Here is a 22,511-nt window from a genome sequence, read left to right on the forward strand (position 1 = left end):
AGTTTTACCACCACTAGACACGCTAAACACGCTGGAGTTAACTCTCGTAGCTGGTGGGAAACATTCATGACATTGTTTACTAACCTTTAATTTTGTACAAATGCGAAATCATAATGGAGGTATTGCCTCCTCGGCAACCACCCTATGAAAACATGTTTTACATGTCGGTTGGCCTTCCTCCTTTAAGCCGCGACTGTAACTTTTCTGTAGTCGAAGTATTCCAATACCAGCGATTTCGTTTTCGTCAATAGGGGAAAAAGTTCAGGAGTTTCACCTCCTCCAGCCATCATGTAGCACAGCTGACTCAATGACACTGAGCAACAACCGGTGGGGGAGGGTTGAGCCTTGCAGCTCCAAGCGAGGGATTTCTCCCTGCATTTTTGGGACATGAAAAATAGCCAATACCGTAGGGATAGTATGACAGAAAATTGTTGCGGTTTTGAAACAGTGACGTTTTTTTTTTTTAATACCACGCTATACCTTAAAATGGGTAATCTGCACATGTCTAGCTACAACAGAGAATCATTCCATCACAGGACTCTATTGAAGTTAAAAAAAAAAAAAAAAAAAAAAAAAGACCCTTTCTATGTTGTTGCTTCAGAATATTGATCTGTAGTTGCCGTTGATTGACTTTGGTTAGATTTGAATACATGTAAATGCATGTTGGCACCTACAAAGTTAAAGGCTGTTTGTAAGAATGGGGCTTTGTTGTCATGACATGATCTTGTGATGGCTTGGTGTTGTCGGTATGCCGCATTTGATAGTATTTTCTTAATTATTGAACTAGTGAGTTGATAGTTTTGGGGTTCTGCTGTGTATGTGGGTATGTAAGTGTGCGAGGTTTGATTGCCACTTGATGTACCGTATTTTTCGGATTATATGTTACACACAAGTATAAGCCACACCAGCCAAAATGCACAATGAAGAGGGGAAGAAAACATATAAGTCGCACTGGATTATACAATGAGGAGCAGAATTATTTGCACCCGTTGTGATTTTACAAGTTCACCCATTTTGAAAATAGAGGTCTGAAATTTCAATCATAGTTTCCATAGTTTCATTTCCACTCATAGAGACATAATCTAGAAAAAATCCAGAACTTGCATTGTATGTTTTTTTCAATCATTTATTTGTAATTTACTGGGAATCATAAGTATTTGTACCCCTGAGAAAATCAGTGCTAATATTTAGTGCAGAAGCCTTTGTTTGCAGAGGTCAGACGATTTCACTAGTTCTTCACTGGGTTTTCACATATGGAAACGGGGATTTTGGCCTATTCCTCCACACAATTATTCTCTAGATCTGTCAAGTTTCGGGGCTGTCGTTGAGAAACAAGACGTTTCAGCTCCAGCCAAACATTTTCTATTGGATTGAGGTCTGAAAACTGGCTAGGCCACTCCAGAACCTTGATATGCTTTTTGCGCAGCCACTCCATGGTCAGCTTGGCTCTGTGCTGTGGATCATTGTCACGTTGGAACATCCAGCCACGACTTATCTTCAAGTCTCTGAGTGAGGAAAGGAGGTTGTGGCTCAACATCTGACGATACATTTCACTATTCATCGTCTGCTTTATAAAGTACAGTCGTCCTGTCCTCTTTACGAAAAGCATGAGGTTTCCACCCCTATACTTCACAGTGGGGTTGGTGTTCATGGGATTGTACTCATCCTTTTTTTTCTCTCCACACACGACGAGTAAAGTTTGCACCAAAAAGTTCTACTTTGGTATCATCTGACCTCATGACTTTCTCCCATGACCCCTCTGCATCATTCAGATGGTCCCTGGCAAACTTCAGACAGGCCTTTAAATGTACTGGCTTCAACAGGGCAACCTTCTGAGCGATGCAGGATTTTAAACCATTGCACCGTAATGTTGTACTGACAGTTGCCTTTGAAGCTGTGCATCCAGCTCTTTTCAGGTCATTGACCAACTCCTGCCGTGTAGTTCTAGGCAGAGCCCTCACTTTTTTCATCATGAGTGATGCCCCACGAGGAGAGATTTTACATGGAGCCCCAGTCCAAGGTAGATTATCAGTGATGTTTAGCCTTTTCCATTTTCTAACAGTTGCTGCAACTGTTGATTTATTCTCACCAAGCTGCTTTCCAATTGTCCCATAGCTTTTTCAGCTTTGTGGAGCTCAACAATTTTTTCTGTGGTGTCTTTCAAAAGCTATTTGGTCTTGCTCTTGGTAGCAGTCGGATTATGACTGACTGACTGGGGTGCACAGGTGATAATATTGAGCTCAAACTGGTGGTAGGTGGGTGGTTACTCATGGGTTAAAGGTGGACTTTTTTTTTTTTTAAAGGTAGACAACTCTTTTAGTGTCATAATTATTGCTGATTCTGAGGTGTACAAATACTTCTGAACCCCAGGAAATTAAAAATTGTATGTTTTTTTTTTTTTTTTTTTAATTTATGTCAATTCTGGATTTTTTTAGGTTATGTCTGAGTGGAAATGCATCTATGAATGAAATTTCACACCTGTACCTATTTTCTAAACTGTTCGTTTTGAAATTGTTGCACTTTGGAGGTTCCACTGGTAATTTTTGTGTTATCTTAACACGTGTTTGTTGACTTTGCACACATGCACAACTTTTTTTTCTTTTGGCAAGCCTGCATATCTTCATCCCTCTGTCATCCCATTGTTAATATGATTACTCTTGTTTATTTATTTCTTTATTGTCTCTCGTGCCATTTTAGCCCCGCACCTGGCCCCTCGCCTTTGAACAGGTTTTGCGTGTCTCCACAATCACTTTCAAGTACGCGTGTATCTGTATCAGCCTAATTTCAGTGTGTGATTTTTTTTTTTTTTTCCTTTGACAAAAACACGCGGGTCGAGTGAGAAACTGTGCCAAGGTGAGAGATCAAAGCGGGACAGATGCGCATACCTGCGACATGAGCGCCGATCCTCGCCTCGGGGTCAGATGACAACTAAGCGCGTCTGTCACCTGTTGATTTGATCTGTTGTCTTTTCCTCCCTTCTCTCTGACCTGAGCCCACGTTTTTACACTCCACACGCTCATAGTGCTACATGGAAGTCATTAACAAATGAAGCGTTCCAATACTGTTCTTCACGGATAAAACTGCATATGGATGTTCGGATGCAGGATATATGGTGTCCTCCAAATAAAGGCCGTATTCATCCCGGGAAATGGCACTTAATATGTAAGCATAAATATAAAATAAATAATAAACATTGTGAAATGTTCTTTGAAGAGCCTCTGAGGGATTTGCACGGTTTTTGGTGGTGATTTTTAGCAAATGAGAGGTCTTCAGTTTGATATACAAGATGGGCCAGAATTCATGACTCACTTCTTATTATGTTATCGAATATGCTTTTTTTTCCTTCTTTTTTCTATTGTTAGTTTACTTTATTTCCTAATGTGCTTAACAGCTGTTTTTTCTCTCTTCCCCAGAACTTGATTAGCGAACACGTGCTTTCCTAAAGTTGGAGAAACGTGTTCAGTCAGTGCATGAGATTGTTTGCTAAAAGAGACGTCTCTGAAGTTTGCAGAGTAATGGATCCTTTAATTAAATGCCACAAGTTCTGTACATGGTGTTATACGTCTCCACTCTATTTTATAAGGATGTGTTAATAAATCTATCTACAATCAAATGAGTCATGAATTTGCGCCCATCTTGGTGTGTAATGTTATATGCGGCTCAAATGTACCCGTTAAATCTGGTTTTCATTCTGTTTTTGTTCTTTCCTTGAACACAAATATTTGAATATTCTTATTTAATTTTTACCGTTGTATTTTATATTTAGTTTCGAATTACAGTTCTTTGTTAATCTTTAAAGGGAAAGTCCGTATTTTTTCTCAAATTGCAAAGTTCTTTGACCTCAGATAATGGAGAAAAATTAACCTGTTAATGCCAAATGTTTTTTTTATTTTTTATTATAGATTTAAAGATCTTTCACTTGATTTTGCTCTCAAGTAAATGCTAAATCAAGAACTTAAGTGAATTAAAATACATAATTATAAAATAATGACAATAATCATTCTTTAAAAAATAGAATTTTTTGTATGATTTCAAAATAGTGACAACTAGGGGTGTGACAATATATCGAAAAGGGGACATATCGTGATACTTTGTAGCCCATAATGTTATAGATAGGCTCCCACCAAGAATCGATTTATCGTTTTAAAAAGGTGTCACTATTCAAAAATAAAAAGGAACCAACAGGTTGCTACCAAATCTTTCATTAGAATAGTGTCTACGTTAGCCCACTGGTTGCCATTGAAGGCGCTAGACAATTTTATCAATCAGACAATCAATTTTACTTTGACTGGATTGGACGTCTAGTGTCGTCAATGGCAATGAAACCAGAGCATTCAAAGCCAGTCTTTAGTGGGCACAGGTCACTGCTTGTTCATTTGAAGCCATTAACAGGTTACTTCTTGATGATTTTGAGTCACTTCCAATTAATTTTGAGACATTCGAGAGCAGTAGTTCTTAACCTTGCCAAAAGTACCAGACCCCATAAGTTTCACATGTGGACTCACCGAACCCTTCGGAATTGGATCATAAAGCAATTTTTTTCCAAATTCAAAATGAATATACAGTTTTTAAGCTAGAAAGATAATTTAGCAAATTCCCATTCAAAAGTCTTCTCATTTTGACAGCATATTTTATAAACAGGTCAAATTTGAGACCACGTTACCCATTGGTCTGTTATATTCTGTCATACCAAGTGCGAGTCAATCTTTCACTGACCAAACCAGTTCCTCCTCCCATCAGATCGAGGACTAGCAGTTAAAAGAAATGGATTAAGCCTGTAAATTGGGAGCAAACCAGTTCAAAACCTGGTCTAAAAAGCCACGTTGCCTAGATTTTACCAGCGTACAAAAACAGGGCTCTGCGTTTCTTTACCTTCCCCTTAGACTTACACACCGAATCAAGGTTAAGAACCATTGTTCTAGAGGCACTTTCTTTCCAGTAACCCAAAATCAACAGGAAGTGACCCGTAAATGCCCCATAATCAACAGGAGGTGACCCATAAATGCCCCAAAAGGAGAAGGAAGTGACCAAAAATCAACAGTAAATGACGTGAAATGCCTGAAAAATTAACCAATTGCCTGGTATTGGCTTCCACTGACTACCATAGACATCCAATCCATTTGAAGCAAGAGGGATGACATGGATTGGACGTCCACTAGTGATAAAATTCCTATTCAACTCAGAAAAATGAAAATAACTTGTTTTTCTTTTATTAGTTGTTTTGTAGAATACCCTAGAATGATTTCCTGACCCACGTATTGATAATTGTTTCGTCGCCATTGTGTCAGATCAGCGTTATCGTGAGCCTTGTTTTGCAAATCGTACCGTATCGTGAGGCACCCAGAGGTTGGAAGAGTGTGTACATAGCCAATTCCTAGAAATACTGACTTTCTTCATTACTACTTATCAGAACAAATAAATTCTTTGTTTTTTCAATTTATTTATTTTATTTTTATACGTGAGCCTATTTTGTCCGTATTTGCACACCTTTGATGTTGCCTTTATATTTCAAAGAAAAAATTGTTCACAATGGCCTGGTTGGGTCCCTTTTTTCAGCACACCATAACCTTCATGTCCCAAATGTTGTTTTCTTCACTGACCAATTACAATCAACATATTGGACCCAAAAAGACAAAATATAAAAATATAAATAAATATAATAAAGTATAATTTAAAAAAAAAAAATTTTTTGTCAAAATTTGTAATATTGATGTCGCATTGACAAACAAACATGCTATACGAAACATTTTGAAGCTTGATATAATTTATTCAACTTGTTAGGATGATCATTCAACAGAAAAAAAATGAGAGTGAATAGCTTTATATTTGATAATTCAATGGAAACAGCAGGTATGGTCATTGCCGTTTTTCTTTTTTCTACATACGATGGTCAAAACAGGTTATATACAGTAGGCCAACAGTGTAAAATAGTGCATAAATATATCATCAAACACAAAAATGGTTTGGAGGATATCTCATTGGGAGGTTAGGTATTGCACCCATCACCTAATCAAAAGTATAGACATACAATCACGTTTCTCGAACACACACATCTATATACAAATTGAAAAGATTGATAGTGAAATATAACAAAAACCAGTTAAATTTTTCAGGCAGGCATATTTAGGCAGTTTCCCCTTGAACAGGACACAGGGCTACGTCACACAGCCCACTCTTCCGCCGTTTATTATTTTTCACTAAATTTAGTTTTTGATTTATTCCGCACGTTTCAAAGCCAACCATCGGCCGTCGCTCGCTACCTGGCCTCAGTTATTAAAAATGCTCACACTACGTCCGTCTTTCATGACCTCACTGGCTCCTGGGATGCGTAGTTTTTCATGGTGCTTTCGGTTTTGAAAAAGGACAATAAATGATGGAAATATTGACATAAACACATGGTCCATGCAACGTTTTTTTTTTTTTAATTATTTTTTTAAAAATTATTTTTATTTTTTAAGTTTATTTATGAGGGCTATAAAACTCAAATGACATTAACTCCCCTTTTAACATAATTACAGCGTGACGAGGCTTCAAATATGAAATGCGTAAATGTGTCGCCGCCGACATGTCCGGTGTTAATTGGGTTAAACAAGATTTTTTTTCTGCTAGAATGGACGTGATAAAGGTGTTGTCTTTTCCTTTAAAGGTCAGGTGCCTCTGTAAGTCAACGAAAGAGCATCAAGTTGAGTATTGCTTAGTTTGGGTTTATTTTTTTGTTGTTTGTTTATAAACTCCTGTCATCCAAACATAAGCTCTACGAAAAGTTCTTAGTTCCAAGGTGACTCTGAGAATAAGATCGAAATGGGGTATAAAAGGAAGTACGTCAAGTTTAAAAAGACCAGTGCATTTACGCAACAATATATTAACTCATTGGCTACCATTGATGGAGAGATATCCAATCAATTTGAACTGAGTTCAAATGAAATGGATCATAGACTTCACTATCAGTTCGATCAGAGCTGATCCGTAGGGGGCCTATTACGAAATCTGAATGTCAAAAATGGATATTCGATATTTTCTGCGTCCTATATGGTATACTGGGGACGGGTTTCAATAAACTTCGGTTTCTCCCGTCAGCCCTTTTCTTTTCGGGTTGAATTAATTGTAAACACATATAAATGCTGTATATTTGTCATGCCTGAAGGGAAAATTAATAAATAGACTAAACTATTTTAAAAAACTTAAATTTCAAATATTTTCAAAACCAAAGCCACTAGCAATGTAAAACCCAAACAGGCACCTCCTTTAGGCATGTATGAGTCTTCATGAGTGGCAGCATCAAAAAATGCAATGTCTATCCATAATGAAATCCTGATTATTTTTTTATATAAGTATAAGAAAACTTAAAATGGCTATAAAATTCTCAAATTTTATGCTATATGCTAGATGCATCAACATCACCAAATACAGAGATAATTATTAGATTATTATATTATAATTAGTTAATATTAATTAATAATTAATTATTATGATTAATATATTATATTATATATTAATATTAGATTAAATTAGATTATTTTCAGGATCAATAGCAATATTTAACATATACAAGTTTTTGCCAGAAATAGCAACTTAATTTTTTTTACAAAATCCAACATTGCCACCGTTACAAAAAAGAGCTTTTAAAGGTTAAAATTCTTGTAAATAAATGCTTATATTGCGCAATTTCTATAGATATGAACGTAAAACAGTCTAGATTCTTGGTTAAAAGCAAAGAAATGGGCAGTTATAGTTCATTTTACGTAAATATTTCAAGCCAAAGTTACGGTATTGTGGAATCCAACATGGCGGCCGTCACGAAACAAAAAGCTTTTTAAGTTAAAAAATCTTGTAAATAAATGCTTAATTCGCGGAATTTCTATAGATATGAAGGTAATACAGTCTAGATTCAAGTTTAGTATCTTAATTACCTTGAATCCTCAACCAAATCACTCTTGAGACACTCTTCTGTGATTGTATGCAGTAAAACTTTCGTCCTGTTTCCACCTAAATTCTGCGTTAGAATGCAGGTTGTGTTTGAGTTTATCACAGTGAAAGCCAACTCAACGTTCTGCCTGGGTTGGCCCCCTACTGGAAGGCGTGGCGCAATGTCTGTAGAAGCTGTCTTGTCAACTGATAGTGGAGTCTTTGAATGGATGTCTTTCACCATTAATGGTAGCCAATAGGTTTTTAAATAAAGAGTTCCAGATAACAATGCATTGATAGTTAGCAGCAATCCCAAACATGTAGTGCCAGGGCAAGCATTATAAACATTCTGCCATTATTATTTTAGCTGTGTCTTCCGACTGTTCTTACAACCTTATTCACTGTACCGCACCTCGTACACCGCATGCATTGTTCCTTCGTCAATATTCAGACATGACAAGTCTGTTGTCATGACAGACGCGTCTTGTGCGGTTCTCATCCCGTCATGTTCAAAACGTCTCGTAAACGTCGTCACTTGAGCTTTCCAGAGGTATCGCTTCGGGAAATGACACGCGTAATGGTCTTGTAGTCGTTATGTCAACACGGGCAATTACACTTGCAACCCGCTTCGAGGCGAGGAAAGGGTTGGTCTTCGGGAAATGTGGGTTATTAGATAATCACGCAGGTGAATTCTATCAATAGAAACCTAATTGGAAGGCCTCTGGCATTTAGGGAGGCAACTGAGGTTCTCATTCAAAGAAAATTGGATGAATTAATGTTGTTTTTTTCACTTCTTTAGAATGCTTCTCAATTCAATATGAGATCTGCTTGATGTGTTTTGGGTCATTTTAATGTACACAGTTGATTTACAACGTTCTCAGCGGTCATTCCCTGTCAGTCATATTCTTATTCCTGTTGAGTTATTATGAGTACAAATGTACTGCTCTTCTTTACTAGGGCCCAGAAATGTCGAAGAAGGCCAGCAAGCTGAAACAAAATGGCCCTGCACCGAAAGCGTCAGGATCGGGGGTTAAACCACAGATCAAGGTACGTTAAGCATTTTATTTTGAGATTTGCCAATTACGTACAGTATTATTGTGTTACAGCTTTGACAGAAAACAGAAAATCTACTTTGTCAGCTCTGTGTCAGATTGCTGTTATTGACTTCAATTGAGTCCAAAAAGACTTGACTAAAATTAGCCTTGCCTTCCTTGTGCTCTGGAATGTGATAACCACATTGTAATTAGCTCTACCTGATAGTAAATTTCTTTGGTGGAATGTCTTGAACAGCCTCCTCTCAAAGCCCAAATATTGAACTCTGCGTCTCTCTTAAGCAAACACACCTGACCTCTAAAATGGTTTCCTGGGGCAAGGTTTAAACCCGTGACCCTGTGTCCCGACCCTGCCGTCTTGGGTTGCAGCCACCTTTTGATGCTTCCCGCCAGCCCGCACGGCTACATGCAACACCAGGGGAATACAAATTGGCCGGCTTCTCCACACATTTCGCATAGTATTTGATCAAATGGTTTTGACAGGAACAAAGATAAGGCGGTTCCACCACAAAGACAATATACCCCGGCCAATTGCTGCTTATCTGACCTCTGTGATTTGTGTGTAACGCTAAGAACACAACTCCCAAAGTGAGAAAATTGGGGCTTTTTCACCACAGGAACTTTACCCCAGAAATAGGATTTTTATCAATTTGGCGTTAGCGAGTTTGTCCAATTACTATCGAATTTGGATGACGTGTACCAGAAAAATTGGTGAGAGGTTTTTGTTTTTTGTGCTTTTCTGTCTGGGAAATTATTCAGGCCTTTAAAAAAATCCTGCTTTTATATTAGTATTTTAACGAGTACGTGATTCTTTTGGTCTTCTTTCTACCACCACCTACAGTGCCCTCCATAATTATTGGCACCCCTGGTTAAGATGTGTTTTTTAGCTTCTAATATTTTTTTTTTATTCAAATAATATGAGACCTTAATGGAAAAAAAGAGAAAAATCCAACCTTCAATACAAGTGTATTTATTCAGTGGGGAAAAAATCCCACATAAAGAAATAATTATTTGACATCAAATAATGTGTGTCACAATTATTAGCACCCCTGGTGTTAATACCGTAATTTTCGGACTATAAGCCGCTACTTTTTTCCTTCACTTTGAATCCTGCGGCTTATAGTTCAATGCGGCTTATTTGTTGATTTTTTTGGGGGGGTTAATAGGTAACACTTTATTTGACAGCGACATCATAAGACCGTCATCATTGTGACATGACACTACCATGGGCCTTACTCATTTTATGTCCAGCTCGGTTATTTTACATCCATTCAAAAGTGAGCTAATTTGAGCATTCATTGATGCTCATGACAGTGTCATGTCATAATTATGATTGTCTAATGACAGTGTGGTGCCAAATACCACAACGAGGAATCAATGAAACAATTGGAACAGTAACTGAAGGAATAATTAGCACAGAACATGACTTTTGATTGTTATTTGCATCTGTAGTGCTGCAATGCATGCTAGGAGGCATGATGGACAACATCAGTGTTGACAGCAGATGGCAGCAGAGGTTGACTGTCTTCCCTAAGGGAACAATAATGACCAAATTAAGCTTCTTGAAGCAATGAAGGTTTACATCCAATTGGTTCAAAGCTTCATGGTGGTTCTTTTGGTGTAAATATCCCATAATACAGTGAGGACAGCTGCGGCTTATAGTCCGGTGCGGCTTATCTATGAACAAATGTTATTTTCGTGTCAAATTTGGTGGGTGGCGGCTTATAGTCAGGTGCGCCTTATAGTGCGAAAATTATGGTACTTTGTACAACCCCCTTTTGCCAACAAAACAAGGTCTGGGGACTGAGATGACCATGGGAGGAGCTTGATTTTGTGTCAGGTGAACCATTTCTGTGTAGATTTGGCCATATGTTTTGGGTCATTGTCTTGCTGAAAGACCCAGTGACGACCAATTTTCAGCTTTCGGGCAGAGGGCAACAGATTTTGATTTAAAATGTCCTGGTATTTCAAAGCATTCATGATACCATGCACCCTAACAAGGTTCCCAGGGCCTTTGGAAGCGAAACAGCCCCACAGCATCACTGACCCACCCCCATACTTCACAGTGGGTATGAGGTGCTTTTCAGCATGCGCATCTTTTGTGGCACGCCAGACCCACTTAGAGGGTTTGGTTCCAAAAAGCTCAATCTTGGTCTCATCTGACCAAGCACACAGTCCCAGTTGAAGCCTGGGACTGTGTGCTTTGGTAAGATGAGACCAATCAAGCTCCTCCCATGGTCATCTCAGTCCCCAGACCTTGTTTTGTTGGCAAAAGGGGGTTGTACAAAGTATTAACACCAGGGGTGCTAATAATTGTGACACACAGTGTTTGATGTCAAATAATTATTTCTTTATGTGTGATTCCCCCCCCCCCCCCCCCCCCCCCCCCCCGAATAAATGCACTTGTACTGAAGGTTGGATTTTTCTCTTTTTTTCCATTTAAGGTCCCATATTTTTTGAATTAAAAAAAATATTAGAAGCTAAAAAACACATCTTAACCAGGGGAGCCAATAATTATGGAGGGCACTGTATGTATGCTGCGACCTGCGATTGCCATGTAATCTTTTTTACAGTCCTACTCTACTAAGAACTGACAGAAATTTTGGTGTCAAAGATTTGGGAAAGAACGTTAGCACGTTTGCTGGAGGAAAGTGCTCACAAACGCTGGCAAACATGTTTGTTCGGGAGAAAAAAAAAAAAATTGGGGGGATCGATAATTGGACGATCCCTAAAAAATATCTTGTCTGCCGATCATGTCTAGAGCCTGATAACCACATTAGCCCGTTAGCATTTTGTCATGAACATTTATGTTCATTAATTCAAGCATGCAGGAATAGACTTCACTATCAGTTGACGAAATAGCTTCTACAGACATTGCGCCAAGGAAGCCGTGGCCAGGCAAAGCGTCCTGGCAGCTTTTACTGCGATAAACTCAAACACATGCTACATTCTAACGCTGAATTTTGGTGTAAACGGGACAAACGTTTTTGTGTATACAAGCAGGCAGGTGTGTCTTGAGTGTTTTGGTCCAGGATTCAAGGTAATTATTATATAAAATAGCACCATGCATGTACTTTGAAACATTGTGAAAAAAATGAAACAAATTGAAAAAATTAGCGTAACTTTAGCTGGAAATATTTACGTAAAATGAATGATAATTGTCCCTTTTTTTTTTTTTTTTTTTTTTTTTTGCTTTTAACCACGAATCTAGACAGTTTTACGTTAATATCTATGGAAATTCCGGGATTTAAGCATTTATTTACAAGAAGTTTAAACTTTAAGCTCTTTGTGTTGTGATGGCTGCCATGTTGGGTTTTGTATCCAAACACAATAGCGTAACTTTACATTCAAATAATCAGGTAATTTTCGGCCAACTGCCTGTTTTTTGGCAAAAAGCTAGTAATTTTGGCATGTCTGCGTCCATACAAAAAAATTCGTTTTTTACGTATTTCATTTTTTGTAACATTTCAATCTAAATGCGACGAGGGCCAGATAGCTGGCAAGACGTGCTGACGCAATAGTGAAATCAGAATTCAACCTAAATAAGTTGCCATTGTATATAGAAAAATGCAAATTCCGCGATTTAAGCGTTACAGGAATTTTCAATTTAAAAAGCTCTTTGTTTTGTGACAGCCACCATGTTGGATTTTTGCTATAAATATTTACGTAAAATGAATGAAAACTGCCCGTTTTTTGCTTTTAACCAAGAATCTAGACTGTTTACGTTTATATCTATAGAAATTTCGTGATTTAAGCATTTAGTTATAAGAATTTTCAAATTAAAAAGTGCTTTGTTTTGTGAAGGCTGCAATGTTGGATTTTGTATCTCTTCACAGTAGCGGAATTCAACCTAAATAAATTGGGATTGTATATAGAAAAATGCAAATTTCGCTTTTGTTGAGTAAAATTAAGATGATTCTGCGTGCTTTCCTCAAGTATTAAGTTTCTGATGAGAAAAATGAGTGATTTACTGAAATGTGAGAACTTATGTTAAAATTGCACTAAATTACAAAAAAAAATTAGTCGCTAATTCGGGCAAAAACTTATGTAATATCTTAAATATTGCTATTGAGCCTGAAAATATAGGTGATTATCTCTGCATTTGGTGATTTTTGTGCATTTAGCGTAAAATCTGAGAATTTTATAGCCATTTTAAGTTTTGTTATACTTATATAGAAAATAATTAATCGGGATTTTATTTGGAAACGACTTTGGATTTTTTGATGCCGCTGCTCATGTGGACTCATACTGTATATGCCTAAGGGAGGTGCCTTTTTTGGTTTAAGGTTGCTAGCGGCTTTGACTTTGAAAATATTGGATTTTTTAGTTTTTCAAAAAAAAGGCCCCATACGGAGCAAAATCCTGCATCATTTTAATTTTTGGTGAAGTAAATTCTAATTTACTAGTTTGGAGAGAAATGTTTTTGAGTTTTTATCTTTTTTAGAGAACTACTGCATAGGCAGTTTAGAAAACTGTCTTGTTTCAAATGTTATGTTCAGTGTTTCCCAATAAACCAGGATTGATTGGAATATTAAAGGTTCATGAAAAACAAAATCAGCAAATGTCAAACTTTTCAAAAATTATTGATCGGCCAGAAAATTGTGATTGGTGCACTCCCGGTTTTAGGGTGTTTTTGACAACTCCTTCAAAGATGACCTTGTATTGGAGTTGGTTATCCAAATGGTTTTAGATTTCACTATGTATACCAGACAGATGGGTAAAAAAACACACCTTAAAAAACAATGTGTGTCTCTCTTAAGGCACTTCTTTAGCTCAGCTTCACATCATAAAATTTTCTCACTCAGGCATGAGGGTACTTTCATTGTCTCCTGCGATTTATAATTCCTGTCTGGAATAATTCAAACATTTTAAAACATTCTTCTTGAAATCTTAGGAGATTGCCTGACAAGCTTCCGAAACCGTCTGACCAGTTTGAATTTGCGGCCCGTGTAGCTTCGCCTGTTTCCGTCTCCTCTCTTGTACCCAACAACTGTTCCCTCTTGACAACCTCTTTACACCCCTCGCTTCCTGGACACACCTTCTCCCAATTGCTCTCATTACCCGTGTTTGATGTCTGGTGCAGCTTGCGCTTCCAGATGCCCCCGAGCAGCGAGGAAGAGGGCGTGGATGTCTGTTTTTTCTCTCCTAAATGCAGGTGACTGGTCATTAGATTGCCTTGTCAGATCTGCTGCCAGTACTGCAGTTCTCACCTCTCGCGGCGCAGCGTGTCGCTGCACCTTCTTGCGTAACTGGGCTTGTCATGAGAATCAACAAAGTCACGCCGATCCGAAGTCCATTTATCTTCCAGCTGGTTTTCTTTAGATTGATGAGTTTGGAGAAGTTATGCCTTAAAGCAGACGTCAGAGTTGTAAAGTTGTTAACCACTTTGCTCAGACTTATCCCAGAGGATGAGTCATTGTTTTTAGCAGCTGATTGACATGTGTTAAAACAGGTGCCTATCTGGATAGCATTAAGTGTAAGGATATTTTTTTATGTGGGTATGACTCGTCACATTGGAACTAATGCGCATGAGAACTTTCAAAAAGACCAACCCATTGAGTGACATATCACCCCTCATATCCAGAAACATTACATGACATCATTATGACAAAAAGACGAGTTGGCGCCTGCACTATCAAGCAACATTTCTATGTAACTACTTTCTGAGACCTCTAAAATTCTTTAGTTTGATATTTACATTTTAGATCTTAAGGTAATAAAGCACCACATCCTGACTGTTAAGTGGGAGCCTGGTATATGGGCATATGATAAGATCGCTTACCTGTTTGTGCATGTCCTTTTGAAGATTTTCATCCATGTTGTCTATACCAACTTGAGCCATGTATCACTTGATAGTCCTACTTTGCTACCACTGGCTTTTTCATACTGATTTAGGAACGCAATGATTAATCGAACAACTTTAATAACGTAATTGACCATACGGTACATTTTTGTGACTGTTATTCAAAACTAGCAGTATGGCCCTACATTGCTCGGGTTTGTGTAATGTGAATGCAATACAACCGAATGAAAGATAAAACATACTTTCCATAGAGATGCAGCTGTAACCAGTGCTCCCTCTAAGCTGCGCGCGTGCGCAATGGCGCAATGCTTGCGCATACTCAGCGCACGAGGCAATCTATGCAGCGCACAAAATAAAATTCAACAGAAACTTATTGTAGTGTCACTGTCAGCGCCGCAGTGATGTGTCAGCGCGACACTCCTATTGGTGCGTTCGATACCACAACGCGACGCTCCTATTGGTGCGTTCAAAGCACCAATGCGACGCTCCCATTGGTGGTGAAAAGTGAGGTTGACTCCTGTGCTGATTTACTGAAATAACATTCCGTTGCCAATCTTTGCAAGTCCTACAGTATTAATATCTAATTTTAGAACTGATATAATGTCGTTAATTAGACTAACAAAATTGTTTTCTCTACTAGTGACAGGATCTGTCGTTCACTTGAGGAAACGAATCCATTCCAGTTCGTTCGGTAAAAAGACTCATTCAAACAATCGTTCAACGAATTGTTCGCCCCCCTCATCCCCCTCCCCGCTCAAATGAATCATTCGGTTAGTGAACGGAACGTGACGTTGCCGAACGAATCACCAAAGACCGCTTCGCAGTGTAACTGAATGGGAAGTGACATTGCTTGGTCCCTCCCTCTCTTGCACACAGGCTCCCCATTGACCGCTCGTCGTAGTTTCAGAAATGAGTGACAGACGATATCATTCTGCTTTCCCAGCCTCGTCTCCTTCCCACTGCTGCAAAAGCGAGGGAGAACTTCCGCGTCGTCTGTCGTAATTCTATGGGATCAAAGTCATGGCTTGTGCTTGCATTCCGATTTAGGACACGGTTAAATATTTTCCTTTTGTGGGGGGAGTGGGGGTTTGAGGTCGGGGTCGCACGGACTTTCTTTAGCATGATCTTGATCACATACAATGCTGCTGCTACCAGCCAACGCGGCATGCTTGCTGTCACGAAAATAAAAATAAATCGAAAGTTTAATTTCTAAATATGGAACGACCAACACATCATATTGACCTCACGCTCTGTTGTGGTTTTGTTTTTATGCTCATCACTATTATTTTTGGTAATTATTGTTAAAACTGAAGTGTAAATAGCTAGTAGTCAAATGTGTTGCTCTGAAATGAAAACAGTACTACATTTTGATATTAGACAGTTTCATTGCAAATCACTGGTATTAATAAATAAAATAATCCGATCAGCTCCCCAGTCGTCCCCTCATCTCAGATCGTCAAATGCTGACGAGAAATAATTGTTTGCTCTTTACGATGTCGCCTTTCTACTCTCATTAGTCTGTTAAGATAAATGTAGACATACTGCGACATCTCCCGTTCCCGCGTGCGTTGTTTTTGGGCGCTTGAGTAGCACATGATGGATGGATGGACAAAATTTGTCAAACCAACCAACACCGACACACTCTGACACGAAAAAAAAAATAAAACACTCGGGAAAAATTGACATGTGTATTCAGTTTCATTGCAAATCAGTATTATGGTGATCATACTAAATATTCTTTTATTCTGTGCACATATGAGGTAAATATCGCTGCCATGAAGCCTCCATACAATGACAGTTCTCTCCCCCCCGCACTGCCGTCACGCGACCGCAGCTCTGCTTTTGCTAGCCTCGTAGCTACCCGCGAAAGTGTTTTAAACTACTGTAAATTTGATAGTATGTCATCATATGTAGTCCCGAGTCTGTTGAGAAAAGTAGTACACTAAACCATGCTCGCTAGGTTTGTGTGGTGTTTTTGTCTGTTTGAGCAGCATATGATAGGCTCCGGATTAACAAATATGTGACAAAGTCATCTCCTTTCATTTTTTGACTCGTTCACCGCATGACTAGAAAATCAAGTTAGCAACAACCTCAGTCAGGAGCCAGAGGAGAGGACCGAGTAAGTGAACGGGAAGTGACATAACTCAGTCTTGCCCCCTTGCGTACACACTGGCTGCTTATTGGCCACACGTGGAAGTGAGTGACAGACACCCTGATTCTGTTTCCGCTCCCCCCCCTGCCTGCGATGAGGCTGGCGTCTGATTGGTCGTGTGCGATGTCAGAAGACGTTGCCGCTTGCTCAACACCCTCCCACGCAGCTAACAAGTCCCAACTTCATAGAATGAATCAGTGCAGAAGGTGATTCGTTCGGTCTCGTCCACCCAAACAATTAGTTAAAAAATAACGAATCGGTCACGACCGATACAACACTATTCTCTACCATTTTGCAATGTAACTCAAAAAACAACAGGTATCTAGCCAACAATAGGATACATTTCACTTCATTTACGCTGCGCTGCCAATCATAGATAGCATTGACAAGTGTGTGCATGCTAACCCGTTATCATGGCAAAAGGAACGGTCAGCAATATTACACTCATCAAGCCAAAGTAAAAAAATGCGGTTGTTTTAAGATGGAATGGCTGTCTGATTACAGTATATGCAAGAACTGCAAATAGAAGAACAAGTGGTGAAACTAAGTGGGATTTTTTTTTCTCCCCTTTTTTAAACTGTCCTGTATACACTGCAAATTTAAAACATCTTAATAAGATATTTGTTCTTAAATCTAGTCAAATACTTTTTTTCCATCTTGTTTTGAGTGTTAAAAACTAGTTAACAGATTAATGTGTCAGATTATTCCACTTACTTTAAATATTAATATTTGTTTTTATTAAGTCCATACATATTAAAGTTGGTAAATTTTTTTCCTCAATGGAGAAAAATCTGCTGTCAAATAATGTTTTAAACCATATCTATTCTTGAATTAAGAACATTTCTGACAAACAAGCTTTTTTCCCAAAAAAATAAGTCTGTTCATCTTATTTTCAGCTAGCTATTTTTGTTATTTCAAGAAATCTAAGTTAGTGAAATTTACTTGAAGCACTGGCAGATAATTTCACTTATTTCTAGTAGATTTACACTGAAAACAAGGGAATTTAACTCGTTTTAAGGAGGTGTGCTTTTGCAGTGTAGCTACTGAGACATGGAGAATAGGAATCTTGAGTGTCCTTATTGTCTGAACAGTTTTAATGTGGGAGTTTGATCTACTATACTCCCATTGTCGTTGTTCATAATGTTTTATGTTTTAGATTTATGTGTTTTTCATTTTAAGTGGGCCAAATCGATTATAATAAAAGATAAATAATGAAATGTGCTGCTGTAATTCAATTCTTTTAATAAGCCATGTAACTTGCTATGATCCAAGGCTTTGAACAGGCATGATACTGGGGTGTGGCCACAGTTTACACATCTGATGTTGCTCACCATGGTCCTCAATGTGCTCAGGGAGCTTGTGTCCCTGCTTAGATACATGAAAAATTAGAGGGAACATTGGCTGCAATGTAGTAATATTAAAAGGGGTTAATGTGCAATCGCTTTTCCATCACTGTGTACAGTAATGAGGCGAGCGACGTGGAGAAGAATGAGAGAGACATTTTTTATGTTTCACACTTGCTGCTCTTGTGCCTCATACACCACACAGCCCCAAGAGACAGCACCTTTATTGAGCAGAAAACACCAGAATATAGCAACTGCAGCAACCACCCTCAGTCAGGGTTGACCCATGAACCATTGTGGGTGTAACACATAATAAACAATAGTCGCTAGTATTAATATACAGTTGAAATGAATCGTTTAGTAATATTCAAGAAAATTACGTTTTTTTTAATCCAGCGTCTTGTTTTGGTGTAGTCAAAGCCACAATGATAATAAATAAACAAAAACAATAAACCGTAAAGATTAAAAGCCAACTGTGACATTGCAACTTTTCTTTTGCCAAAAGATGGTGCTGTTACCTCCACAATCAGAGATTTTCTATGCTAATTTTTGCTGTTCTGAAAGAATTTTCAGTTCTAAATGGAGGTGTACAAAGATCAAATGCATCCAAGAACACTCCCAGAAACATAAAGTACAATTGAGTAAAATTTCGTCAAAATCCACCCAACCATTTCGGAGTCCGTAGTGAACAAACATACACACAGCCACAAACACAGTTCAATTTATATATACTGTAAGTATAGATATAGATAAGGAAACGCTTCAGCGATAAAAGTGCACAGAATGTTTGATTCGTTAGATTATTTACTGGAAGAAAATTTGAAAGTAAAACTCCAGGGTCATCAGTTTCTTTTTATATTTTGATATGATTAAGAAAATTAATTTCCAACCATTTTAATTCACAATTCCACCGGGAGAATGTGTTTCAAAATTGGAACAAATTAAACCAAAATCCCTAAATGGTTAGCATAGGCCTTATCTATTGAATACCAGGTACACTGCCTCCTGTTTGTGAAGGATTGTGGGCGGTTCTTGTTGATGAAGTCTATGTGAACATGCTCACAGCTAGATTAAGAGAATCAGGGTTGACTTAACACACTACTTATCGGTGATTGTGGTTGCTCGGTCATGTTGAGCCAGATCTCTTCAAGACGTTGTGGCTTTGCAGAGCTCTCATCGTCAAGCACCCCCCCCCCCCCCCCCCAAAGCCCCCAGGGCAAACTTGATGAGCAAAGGTGTTGCAAAAACATGTGTTTGCTTTGGATTGAAGACGACAGATTGCGTCAAATGAGAGTGTGCTTGTGATTAAGTTCCATGTCTTGTGGCATCTGTAATCAGCGTCTGGGCCAGATGAAAAAGCTTGTATGTTTATCAGCTGTTTCAGGTCCACAGCTGGCCTTTGGTGCTGGCTTATGCGGAGAGCTGCCTGTAAATAATAAATGTAGTGGATTTGGCTGGCCAACAGCCAGCAGCATATGTGTTCTTTGTCTGCAGTGGGGTGCACGTGCGCCAAGTTTTTCTTTTTATTTCGACCTTTTGATGTAAGCTGTAAAATACAGGTCTCACGAAAAAGGGGACGGATGACCATATTTTTTAAACATGGACTAATCGTAAGAATATGATCTTTTGTCATATTCCTAAAATTAGTTATGTTTTCAACTATGCAGAATGTCTTACCCTAATCCTCAAAGAGAGACATTGCTGTCTTGGACAAATGACGTGACAGTTTTTATATCATTTTACACTGAGATGTTTAGGAGAACCCTTTCGACATCGCATCTCCCTTTTATGTACCGATCGCTATCCCGCACACTTTGATCAAATTCAGCATATTTCTCCAAACAGTCCACGTGCTGTCAAGCAGGACGAGAATGAAATCAGGTGTTTGCACTCTCAGCTCTGGCTTTAAAAATGACAGAAAAATGTCTTGGACCGAGCAAGACAGCACTATTAGAGCCAATCAGGGAGTTTTCTTCTCAAGAAAAATCCAATAGCTATTTGAAACACACGCTCTGAGTTGTATACAATTCAAGAGAGGATTAACGGCATTATTCAGAATCATTTGTTACTCGTCGTCATAAAATACCATTGTGGACAGACCAAAGAAAGTTACACATACTGTGCATTTAAATAAATAATTCACATTTCTTTTTTGCTGAAAACCATTTACCTTAATGCTTAGATACAATTGAAAACGGCAATCATGTGCAAACGAAAATTACTATTGTGGCGCAGTGTTTATGTCACAAAATAATACATATACAGTGATCCCCCGTTTTTCACGGTTAATAGGGACGTGTGGTGTGTTCAATGTATTTATTCAGATTTTGCACTGGAAAGACACATGTAAGACAATGTATAATTTAAATTAAAAAAAAAAAGTTTCAAACATGTTGCTGTTCCACCGAATTTTTTTAAGCCACGAAGTAGAGGCGGAGCTTATTTTCATTTTTTTTGTGGTGTGTTCAATGTATTAATTCAGATTTAGTATTGGAAAGATGCAAATAAGACAACGTATGATTTAAATTAAAAAAGTTTTAAACATGTTACTGTCGCACCAAATTATTTTTAAATAAAAATAACGTAGCAAAATGCTTGTCTTTATTAAATTATCATTGACTGAGTCCACGCAAATCCGCTCACGCTGCTCACTTACACACACAATGAGTCGCTACAGCACACTACCACTAGTATTTAACGAGCTCATACATTCGGTGCCTTTCAATGTAGGTGCTCCCAATCTTCTCTGGCAAGATCAAATCTTCAAATCTGTCACTTATCGTTAACTTTAACAAGCAGCTGCTTGGTTAGCAAGAAAAGCAGCAGGAAGGAGAGGTGAGTGAGGCTGTACGTGATTGGATCGGGACATCTCTATAAAATACTGTTATTTATTTTTTAATTGAAAAAAATCCGCGACGGACTGAAGGCGCGAAGTAGCGAGGGATAACTTTAAACACACAAATACCTCATTAACATTCATAGACATGGGCATGTTCTCTTTGTACGCTACGAAAAAACTAGTTATGTTAACAAAGCTTTATTGGCACATCTACTACTATCTTCTACTACTATGTTACCGTCTTTGCTTCCCTTTGAAGCGCAACTACTACCCAGTAGCCAAAGTTTGCACACAAATAGGGTTAGTGCAAGAACTAATAATGTTACCCGTAAAATAAAGAAATTTTACAATCCAGGGTGTCTTTATTATTTCTGAAGGGGCATTTTAGTTCCTTTGTTTAGTTTTTAATCTTGAACACCTCAAAAAAGACCCTAATTTGTAAGCCAATTTTTAAGTCTTTTTCATACATTGCATAGATTCTTGAATAAAGTTTTTTCCATTATATTTTTCTATATTTATTTGATTTATTATTGATATTGACATTCTTTGGTCGAGATCGCCCCGCCCCAGCTCCCACTAAACATGCATTCAGTGTACTGGTGAGTTCTAATTTTATTCATTTTGAGGGGCTGGGGGTGGAGTCTCTATTCGAGTCCTTTGAAATGTTTTCATAAGAAATAATTGTCCTACAATGACATTGTCGAGTAATCCAAATTCGACTCGACTCAGGCATCAATGTCTCAATAGTGCCTTCCTCCACCACTGATCCATAAAAGCAGAAACCCAAGGACAACTGTGCTTGTTGTGCATGTAGTCTATGAGCCTCTGTTTGCTTCTTTCAAACATGTCTCTGGCTATCGATGAAACCCTGCAATTTCTTTGGATTCCACGAGGCCGTTGCATGCAGGGACAAGCTTGTTGGCTTGTGTAACATCCACTCACATCCAGTATGCCGTTCGTGTGTGTCACATTCAGACACACACTTTGGACGCACCTGTTGGACCACAAATTCTGCAGTCTTTTTTTCTTTGCGTCTCTGATAGAGGTCACTTATAGACGGACTGGGGTCCGGCTTTATGTTTTTAGTGGCACAGCCATTGTAGGTAGTAGGATAGGGTTTTAGTGGACGCTGAAGCTTACAGAACAATTTTGAATCGGTATTGCAGCTTATACACTCTGACTTTAGAAGAAGAGAGGGTTCAGGAGTACTGTGTTTCAGGGAAGTTGAGAAATTCATAAATAAATGAAGGTGGTATAAATGGCAGTCTCCAAAAAATGTAAAAAAAAAAAAAAAAAAAAAAAAAAAAAAAGTCAAAAAAATCGTGTGTCAAAGCGATCGTATGTCGAGGTACCAATGGATGTATATATATATATATATGTAACTCTTAAATGACCAAAAATAGTCTCTTGCTCTATA

At 38.3% G+C, this 22,511-nt stretch overlaps 1 protein-coding gene across 1 annotated transcript in view; it reads left to right on the top strand.

Moving 5' to 3' along the window:
• The window catches only part of npm1b (nucleophosmin 1b), a 60,463-nt gene that overhangs the window by 12,953 nt on the left and 24,999 nt on the right, over positions 1 to 22,511 (top strand). Inside the window, exon 8 of the mRNA XM_057850408.1 lies at positions 8,863 to 8,952. Coding sequence (XP_057706391.1) covers positions 8,863 to 8,952 — 90 coding nt within the window. The remainder of the gene's footprint in view (positions 1 to 8,862; positions 8,953 to 22,511) is intronic.

This window comes from Corythoichthys intestinalis, chromosome 11, assembly GCF_030265065.1.
Source record: "Corythoichthys intestinalis isolate RoL2023-P3 chromosome 11, ASM3026506v1, whole genome shotgun sequence".
NCBI lineage: Eukaryota > Metazoa > Chordata > Actinopteri > Syngnathiformes > Syngnathidae > Corythoichthys > Corythoichthys intestinalis.